At 39.9% G+C, this 10,164-nt stretch overlaps 1 protein-coding gene across 4 annotated transcripts; it reads left to right on the top strand.

Annotated features, from left to right (window-relative positions):
* The first annotated feature begins 4,783 nt into the window (after window positions 1–4,783).
* LOC147440172 (stress-response A/B barrel domain-containing protein UP3-like) lies at window positions 4,784–8,569 on the top strand. 4 transcript variants are annotated; one of them, XR_015190361.1, is made up of 11 exons: window positions 4,784–5,036; window positions 5,137–5,242; window positions 5,433–5,560; window positions 5,658–5,797; window positions 5,911–5,979; window positions 6,051–6,189; window positions 6,268–6,330; window positions 6,405–6,448; window positions 6,536–6,657; window positions 8,101–8,144; window positions 8,240–8,569. XR_015190361.1 is itself a non-coding variant. In XM_086529936.1 (10 exons), the coding sequence occupies exons 1-9, from the start codon at window positions 4,961–4,963 to the stop codon at window positions 6,620–6,622; spliced, it is 852 nt and encodes a 283-aa protein (XP_086386062.1). In that variant the 5' UTR covers window positions 4,784–4,960; the 3' UTR covers window positions 6,623–6,657; window positions 8,240–8,569. The 4 variants fall into 4 exon arrangements, 3 of the variants coding, with proteins under 3 accessions (XP_086386062.1, XP_086386063.1, XP_086386061.1); XM_086529936.1 differs by lacking the exon at window positions 8,101–8,144; XM_086529937.1 differs by lacking the exons at window positions 8,101–8,144; window positions 8,240–8,569 and adding an exon at window positions 6,767–7,118.
* The last annotated feature ends 1,595 nt before the right edge of the window (window positions 8,570–10,164 follow it).

The raw sequence follows: 10,164 nt of genomic DNA, 5'->3' as shown, positions 1-10,164 counted from the left end.
GTCATCAATGATACTTAAGGAATGGTAATCCCACGAACACACAAATGCATAGCAATAAACCTAGCTAGCACACCAGCTCTCTGATACCACTTGATGAGATCGTGCTAGCTAAGGTGGGTGATAGACAAACATAGTGCAAGTGGTAAGCTAGAATATCACTCAAGTGAATTACATTGCATTGAACTCCTCCTAAAATACAAATTGCCAAAACAAAGTGATTTTCAAGCAAAACCACATGTACTTATATAATATATGTGTATGATAAATTTAGAATTACCTTCCACAGTAGCCATGCTAGCAAAGATATAGGTAGTCTAAGCCATTTTGATCAGTTCATTGTCGTGCCATGAAGTGCCCTCTCAGATTTCTCCCTATCTTCTTCATTAAATTTGTCCAATATGGATTGTGGGCCGGCAAGTGCTAATTTTTGCATCATAAAGATGTAGTGGGGGCACATGGACTCGTGTAACCCTATTTTTGAACATAAATTTTACTAACAATTAATAACTCAAGTGCACCAATAGAGTTGTGAACGAACTTATTCTTGATCATGCCAAGCACTAACAAAAACTCCTCCATCTCCTCTAGGTCAAACTTCCCAATCATACACTCAACCTTTGGTGTAGAAAATTCATCCAACCGCTCATGCAATGCCCAATCTTTCCATGCATGGAGGCGATGATTGTTGTCCCATACGATGAACATTTTTTCTTCTGTGTGAGAGAGCTTGAAAATGTCTTTGATTTTGTCATCAAACATAGCCGACATCACTAACTCTCTCCCATAAGTGCCACGCCTATCAAATGGTATAAGATCTTGTCCAAGAAAAGCTTCAGACACAATGAAACAAGCCATCGTGGGTGTAAAGTGTGGATTTTGTCCTAGAGTCTGAGTGAATGAGGGAAGAGGTGGAATTGTCCCACAAGTAAAGGAGTCGAGTTGTAGAGCTACAGAAAGCTCATTTAATGAATAACCTAATCCAATTCAAGTTTGCACTACATGCTTGTGCTTGGTGAGCTTATGCTAAGCTAATGAACTACTCAAGATTGTGTTTATCAGTCCAAGCTAATCTATCTTGGAACCTTTTTTTTTAGCACACATACACCCACCAACACAACACACACACACACACACACACACACACACTTTTGAGAGAGAGAGAGAGAGAGAGAGAGAGAGAGAGAGAGAGAGAGAGAATCTTTTGGAATTTGCTTGTCGGATTTCAAAAAAAGAGCTTGTCGGAAAATTGTGGAAAATGCTCGCCAAAACTCACTTGGAACTTGGAGTTCTTCCATTCTTCTCCACAATTTGTTACATGGAATCATATCAAAGGCTTTTTCAAAGTCCACAAAGTAACAATACAAAGGCTTCCCTTTCAATTGACTTTCCTTCATGAGAACATGAAGAGTGACAAGATGATCAGTGGTGCTATGGCATCAATGAAAACCTACTTGTCCTTCTGCACGCTTGCCACTCTCTTCAGCCCAATCACTCAATTTTATTCCATTAGGTACCCAAAAAACTTTTCCATAAGGGACACAATCATTATAGTCCGTTAGTTATTTACATTCTTTACATCCCCTCCTTTATACAAAGACTTGACCCAATTATTACTCCAATAACAAGGCATACCATGTTGAAGTGCAAAGTTGAACATAACACACCCACTGCACACATCCTCGATAGTAAAAAAAGAGGGCATACATGGGAGTGAACCATAAAATGACATCTTTCTAACGTACATATCCATAAGACTCAAGTTACCAAAACTCTCAACCCGCTTGCCCCTAAAGTTTCTCCAAAATCTTCCACATGCGTGTGCCGTTTCTTGGACTTGAAAAGTTTGAAGCTTTACTTTTCATCTTCTTCTCTTCTTTTGAATCAATGCCTTGTATGAATTTTATAGTCTCCTTTTTGAGCATCTTGGCATTCTTTATCAAATCACCTTTTGGGTGATCTATCTTTGTTGATATCATGGGCATCCTTTATGGCAAAGCATTCTTTGACACAAGAACAAATAAATTTCTTGAAAGCTTCCCATTTATTTTTCAATGGTGCATCATATTAAAGCTTTGTCATCCATAACTTTTCTCAACCATTTCAATATACATTGGTGCCCTTTTGAAATCCATACAAAGTGAAAACTTCTCTTCCTTTGGCTGAGATTATCATGCTTAGTTGCTTGTCCACATGCAAGATCAATACATAAGGTCCAATGGTCTGATTATGGGGTCCATTGGCCTAGCGTAAAAAAATTTATGTGATACATGATGGCTTTGAAGAGTAGCATATAGTCAATCACAATATCCCCATTATGTTTTCTACATGTAAATCCATTGGTTCCCCTCCAGAAAGATACATGATTGGCAATGAGCATACCGGTGCTATTGCACAAGTGTAAAAGTAACTTTTCATAGTGATCCGACTCTTCCTCATCCATTGAAGCACGCTCATATAAGTGAACTCCCTCCAACTTCTTAGAAACGTATGGCATATCAAATTGTTGAGTATCATGCTACAATGTTTTTGTGTGAGCATTCATATCACCAAAGACAATAACATCACCTTTGCCTTAAAAATAAGTAAGATCCTCCTCTAAATCAAAAAATGGATGATAGAGATTCATGGAAGCATAAAAGGGAAAATCATGATGAGGAATGTAGCAATCGGCTATAAAAATGGATTCTCTTTTTGGTGTCATAATTTTTAGCCATACTTAAAGTTTGTGCTTGTCATCTTTCACAATTGATACAAAATCTTCCAATCCTTTCTTAACCATACATGCTATCCATTCTTGCCCTCTTCATTGCTTGAGATTCTTTGGCCCTATCAATGAATGTACACTATATTCCTCCCACCTGTTAATCCTTTGTGTATCATGCTCCCAAGTTTCAACAAGAAGTACAACATCGGCTTTGCTTGTTAGTTCATCTATGCCAACCCCCGCATTCCGTGGGTATCCATTGCAATTTCAAAAACATACTTTCAATTGTAACTCGGCCTCATAGGTCGCACATTCCTATTTGCTCGAGGGACTTGCCTCCTCATTGGGCACATTTTTTTGTTTTTCTTATTCCTCTCCTCATATGCCTTGCGACACATATTTTGTTGCTTAATAGTGCAATCTTCACATTACAAAACATTTTGTATCCCTCAAATAAATCCAACTATTATCAAGGATAAGCTTTTGTTTTGTCTCATCAAGCATGTTGCATGCAATTTTTCGTTCTCCCGAACGAGGAGCTCCTTGCTTACCCACTCTATGTGCTCCGTAAACCATAACTCCTGACATGCCAAAATGGATTTTGAAGAAATCTTCGATAATTACAATGGCAAAATCAGGAGGTGTCTCTAACTTCTCTTTAGGAATTCCACGAATAACAATGTTCTTGGAACGTTGCTCTCGTTCTTTCAACTCCTCTACGTCCACATTCTCAACATTCTTTGTTTGAGCCATAGCTTGCATGAGAGAGGAGTTAGGGACCACATTGTTACCACAAACCTCAACTCGAGATTTGTTTGTGCATACATTTTTCATGTCGCATACATCTAGTTCATGGTGTCAAATTTCTCCTCTTTCATACATGGTCATGCTCCACTTTGCTCATGCGCTCCTTCACACATTCAAGTTCACGAGAGAGCATTTACATTCCTTGATTTCCTATTCGAGCTGCATCAAACGTGTTGTTTGCATCTCAAGTGTCCTCTTGAGATTCTCATTCTCAACCGCAAGAACCCTTAGTGTGTTATTCTCCATTGCAAGTGCCTGTAACTCTTCACCTTGTTTGTTTACGGTCTCTTTGCAACGATACCAAGTATGCCATGATCATGGTTTTCGATGTGGTTAGTTGAGTGGTTGTGTTGCTATCTTCACACTTAGGAGATTTTGGATCATTTTCTACAATGATTGTGGACCTTATTGAAAAAGAAGAACCCTTGCGAGTGTCAGAAGACATTGTATGTAAAATAAGAGATGAGAGTCAACTTTCTTGAACTTGTTCACTCCAAAAATTCTATTGCAAAATAGACTTCCATAAATCTAATTTTTGTTTGTTTTTGCATCAATGCTTAAAGGGCGTCGTGCTCTTTGATTGAAGCTATAGATCACTCAAATCAGACTCCGGATGAAGAAGTTATGATCAAAAGAGTGAACTACTCTCTACCAAGTCAAAAACGACTGCATTATATATATATATATATATATATATATATATATATATATATAGAGAGAGAGAGAGAGAGAGAGAGAGAGAGAGAGAGAGAGAGAGAGAGAAGAAGAAGAAGAAGAAGAAGAAGAAGAAGAAGAGAATTTTAATGTTGTAGGAAACTATCCTGAGAGACCTTAAAGATCTATCTGCGAAGAGGAGAGTTGAACTCAAGACCTGTTATGAGAGAGAGAGAGAGAGAGAGAGAGAGAGAGAGAGAAGGGATAGGAAGGGAAGAGAGAGAAGGAGAGATAGTGATAGACATGATGAGGGAGATATAGAGAGGGGGTGGTTGGAACTTGGGAGAGGACTGGGTTTGGCAAATGGTGGCACCATGTGGAGGAGTAAGAAGGGTTGCAACAACTCAAATGAAAGACCACTTGCCACTGGTGGGAGGCAGGAATTAGTGACAATTGGTGGTAGTGGGTGGCATTGGTTGGGAAAAAAATCTCACCCCAAAGCTCTCTGCATATCCATCCCCTTGATCAAGATACCAAAAATTTATGCGATGCCATTAAGTTGAACTCCACTTAGTGGTGGGTTTTGAATATGTTAAGAAACGAGAGAGAAGAGAGCCATGGCTATGCACCCTCCACACCGCTAGAAAATATGTTTTTGTCATCATTTCTTGGCCTAGAGAACAGATATCCAAAAGGTGCGGAGGAGCAGCAGCGACAGTGAGTGCAAGAGTACCTTGATCATGTGGATAAACACAACGCAGGCGTATATGCTGGGTGGCGGTGGTGCCGACGATCATGTCGAAGGGCTCGTCCCTTGTACTCTCCATCGACTGCTGCTTGCCTGCGTTCTTAGTTTTACGTTCTGCACAAGGTGCTCTCTCTCTCTCTCTCTCTCTCTCTCTCTCTCTCTCTCTCTCTCTCCACACACGCACGCACGCGCCTCTTAATTGAAATCGTGGACTGGCATGCAGCCCATCGGAGGTCTAGCTGGCATTTAAGGCGACCCATGACAGAGGTAAGCGCCTGTAGCCGTCTTCCAGACGAGTTGGAGTATGTCAAGCCGACAGTTCGCAAGAGGTTTGCGTCTGGACACGAAACAGGCTTTTGTTTTCTTTGCATCTGTGTGCGCAATGGGAGGAGATGAATATGGATGAGCAGAGAATGCTCATATTTCTCTCTTCTTTTGAGCTGCAGAAGTGGATTGCCTATGCAGAGCTGGTTGCAAATCTTGAACATCTCATGTATCTAGATAATTTATGCCTTTCAGGAAAGTGATAGAACATGTTGTTATCTTCCAAATGAAAATGGGGTTTACAGAAGAGCAAGAAAAAGACATGCTGGATCACTTATATACATTGCAGTATCAGCTACGGGGCATCATATCAATCTCCTTAGGTGTGTATCTTTGCAAATTAATGACTATGTTTGAAACTGAGAAAGATAACCGTGTGATTTCCTCCTATGTGTGCACGGTCTGGGGTTGGCCTCACAGGTAGCACCAACAGTCGGAACGCGGATGGGTCCACACATGGACTTTTCATGCGCTTCCCTTCTAGAGAAGCCCTGGAAAGCTACTATGAAAGTCCATCTCGGTGGAAGGTGGCAAATGAGTACATCATTCCTTATTACAATGTATGAGGAGATGTAAGAACCTCCATGTTTTAATGTGTGGAGCTTCAAGAAGATCTGGTCTTTTCAGATGTTCTGAGAATGTGTTACTTGCATGATTTGTTGTGCGTGAGTAGGGCCTTATTTGTGTAGACTATGAGGCTGAAGTGGAGGATGACATAGAGCCTATCTTTCGGCGTGGGGAGGTTTGTGTCGTTGTGTGGATTTAAGGTTGCTTAGTATAGTGTGGGTTGTCAGTCTAATCTGGTTGCCTCAGGCCTTTGAACAAGGGATTGAGTCCCTCACGTTGCTGCAAGTGAAGGCAGACACAGATCCCATCAGGATTCAAGAGAGTTTTGACTTGGTATCAGCTCTAGCAGAGGAGCTTGGAACACTTGTGGTTCAGCACACCTCTGGTTAGTTGCTTTCTATATGTGGACGGAAATGTCAAAGCATTAGAAGTGTTGATGCATTCATAATGGTGGCTCTCCTAGGTACAAACATTAGTAGTCTCAACAAGGGCTATACACACGGCATGGTTATGCGGTTTCCCTCAGGTTGGCTTGTTCTGCCTCGTGTCCAGCTATCAGCTACTATTTGGCTTCAAGCTGACTCTGGTTTGACTGTGCAGAGGATGCAAGGGATAGTTTTACTCAGCATTCTTCTTATGTGGAGGTAAATGTGCAGTGGACGAGTATCAGGTTTAATTTTTGGTGTCTTATGCCTCCTGCATTAATGCTGTTTGTCTTTTGTGCCTCGCAGATTATGGAAAGCAAGTTTATGCCTATTACCCTCAAAATGTCAACCGTGGAATACAGTGTAGCACCAGTGGGAGCAACAGCTTTTTAATCCCATCCGTAGGGCTATTGTTCTATCCTATTTAGGTATGGTGCAGTTTGTTTTCTGCCTTTGTTCTATGGGTAGGGTTTTTGTCGCTGAATGGGGATTAATTGTGGTTCTGATTGGGTCCCATGCTTTGACTGAGGTTGCTAGATGAGGCATTACTTCACCCCCATGTTTGCTGGTTAGGCTTTTAAAACAAGGGGGACTTTTCATGTATTCCCATTTCCTTTGGAGTATTGTGGTCATATCTGATATGCAGTGAAGCATTTACAACAACAAGGTGACTCACATGTATTCATGGAGGATTGTGGTCTTATATATAAGTACTGAAGAGCAGTTTAGTAATCAAATCTACACGTAGAAAAATAGTCCTTCATGTTCACACTGTCCACAATTACAGTTAAGGAGCTTCAAAGTAATAAAGTGCATTAGCCTTGATGGCCCCTGTTATTAAACACCAGCAATATAGCAATATATGTCAACCATGAAAGCTTTTACTTTTGCCGAAGTATTTTTAGAGCACTCTGTGTGTATTGACTCGTAAGAAATTGATCCCTTACCTAGAGTGAGGCAAGTTACATTGTAATTATCTTGAAGTCGATGTAATCTTGGATTAGGGCTGATGACTCGTAAGATAATGATCCCTTACCTAGAGTGAGGCAAGTTACATTGTAATTATCTTGAAGTCGATGTTATCTTGGATTAGGGCTGATGACTCGTAAGATAATGATCCCTTACCTAGAGTGAGGCAAGCTACATTGTAATTTTCTTGAAGTCGATGTAATCTTGGATTGGGTTATGCATGCTAGCCTGTAATAGAGAGCTTATCTGAGTCAAATTGCATGAAGAACAGGTTACACTGGAAAACTTTATATACCTTTGAAACCGGTCGTGCTTGCAAAACGTCTTTAGGCATCTATGGCCATGTACTAGTCAAATCCACACAGCAGAGCAGAAGTGCATTATACTCACCTTTCCCTTCTCTCAAAGTTACTGTTTGAGAGACAATAAGATGTGGTCTACTGTAAAATCCTACTGTGTGGCTACGTCAGATGGTGGATTGAAGACAGGAGGATCTATGGCCTTTGGAGGTGGAAGTTGACCTATGGGTCTAATAAAATACACTGCTTGTTACATTCCCTCTCGAATAACAGGTTTTGAGTTCAACTCTCCTCGTTGGCTAGATCTTTAAGGTCTCTTGGGATAGTTTCCTACGACGTTAAAATTCTCTTCTTCTCGCGTGTGTGTGTGCTAATATAAAGAGGAAAATGGTATAACCTTTTTATCACCCAAGTGTGGTAGATTGGTTATACCATTTCCCTCTTGAATAACAGGTCTTGAGTTCAACTCTCCTCATCGGCTAGATCTTTAAGGTCCCTTGGGAAAACTCTCTTCTTCTTCTTCTTCTTCTTCTTGGTATCAAACCCACATTGGCTTATTAGAAAAAGTTTATTTCAAAAACTAAGCTTAGTGCATGCATGCAGAGCTTTGAGTACAATGACAAAAATCCCTTGGTGCCAGACTAGTAGTAAGCAATGCTTTGTTTTTGTGGCTTCCTATATGTGTACATTATCATGTTTCCCATGATTATCTATTTTTTTCTGACTATCTTTTTTGTAATAGAACTGGCTGATATATTCATGGGTGAAGGAATGCGTGAAAAGCATGTGGCAGTGCTACCCATCTTTTGGGGTAGGAATATATTCATGAATATATGATAGCATTCCTAACTCTGCTATTTGCTTCTCCAAAGGAGATCTATTAGTGCTTTATACATTGAACATTTTGGAGTATCTTTGAAAATTTCTCCGATTTACAAGTATTTTAGGTTGTAGTTGGGCTTTTGAAGATGAGTCAAAGACTCGACCCCCTGACAAATGCTTCAAGTTTTATGGCTATGATGCATAACTGTGCCTCTAAGTTTATAGATATTAATAGGATTTTGATGTGCAAGCTGGGAATCTGCTCCGTAAGTTTCTTGCTGGAGGTGACAATTCTATGATAGAAATTTGTATTAGTTTCTTGTTAGGTGTAGCGTGCTCTATAGTAGGTATGTTGTTTACGGTTTACAATGCACATTTGAAGTAAGGGTTTGCATTTGGAGAATTTGTAGTTCATCGAAAAAGCTTTTAGGCTACTCAAATCATTTTGATAGGAGACTTGGAGCATTTATGCCTTTTTGTTTTTATGTATGAACTTAAGTGGGACCTTTTATTTTCCACATTCTTGGCATAAGCTTTTTTTATTTTTCTTTTTGTATGTGTTGAGTAGTCAAATTAGGATTCATGGAATATAATTACAATTGATTTTTGGTGAGCACCCTTGCCCTTCAAAGTTTAGACATCAAATTTTGTCGGGCTACTTCAGTGTATTTTTTGGGAGTAGCTCACATTTATAGTTAATAAAAATGAGCAAAACACTCAAAAATACATAAATTTTGCCTGTCAGCCTTGAATATGATGCTCAGCTATATTGGATTGAGAAAGCTTGTATATGCTCTTGATATAAACTAGGGGTCCGCTTTGCTTTGTGCTTGAGTGATGAAATAAATGACTTTGTAGTAGGCCACATGTTATGGTGTCTCATTTGATGACATTGAGAGGATAGGTTGGTAGTTTTGATAGTATCAAATCTTCATGAAGCTCTTCATGAGATTAAACCGAATGTCTCACTAGCTCTTACTTTAATACCATCCCACTTTTGAAGCAAATCTTCTAGTGGCAAAGATGTATCAAATGGAGCCCAAATGTGCTCTCTCTCTCTCTCTCTCTCTCTCTCTCTCACACACACTTTTTTTTTGTAGATCAGTTTGATTAATTTACTAGTGGGAAACCTTTAAGTGAGGAAAAACCCTACGAAAAGACCATATGCAAGGGAAAGAACACAGAGGTGTTTGGTTGTACAATATGGCTAAAAGCATTCGTATGAAAGGTGGTGTATCTTTGTGATGATCTCACCAACTTCCGAGGCAAACTGCAAAGATCTTCATGAATGTGATGGAATATATAGCCATTACGTTGATGCCATAGGGTCCAATAAGCCCAAAATGTGACGCACATGAAGTAGACCATAAATTGTTACAATGTTGGTGAGAAAATGCCAAATGCCCAAAATTGTTTACTGGAAACCATCGCTAGAAAATAGAGCCACATACACGTTGATAAACGGTGAGTGAGATCTCTAGTAATGCAACAATCCCACAAGTGGCAAACATTCTCTTTTGCAGTCGAGCAACGGACACAAAAATGCCTAAGAAAAGTGTCCACCGGGAGCACTCCAAGCAAACAATGCCAAAGAAACAACCGCTCCTTATGAGGCAAATGGCTAATCCACGGGGTAGAGAGAAGTTTTCTCCACTAGATAATCTATTTGTGCATGTGTCAAAGAGCAATATAGTGATCAACAATCCAAGGATGCGGTAGAAGAAGAGCATAAACTCGATAGGCAGAAATATCTTGAAAGTGCGTTTTGCGAAAATTGCAATAAGACATGTGATCACCATCAGGTAAAAGGTGAAATGGGGGAAAAATCAACTAGCATGGGTTGAA

Source organism: Adiantum capillus-veneris, chromosome 15 (assembly GCF_014529385.1).
Source record: "Adiantum capillus-veneris isolate H3 chromosome 15, ASM1452938v2, whole genome shotgun sequence".
Taxonomy (NCBI): Eukaryota; Viridiplantae; Streptophyta; class Polypodiopsida; order Polypodiales; family Pteridaceae; genus Adiantum; species Adiantum capillus-veneris.
The sequence above is the reverse complement of the archived record's forward strand: the minus strand, read 5'-3'. Positions and strand labels throughout refer to the sequence as shown.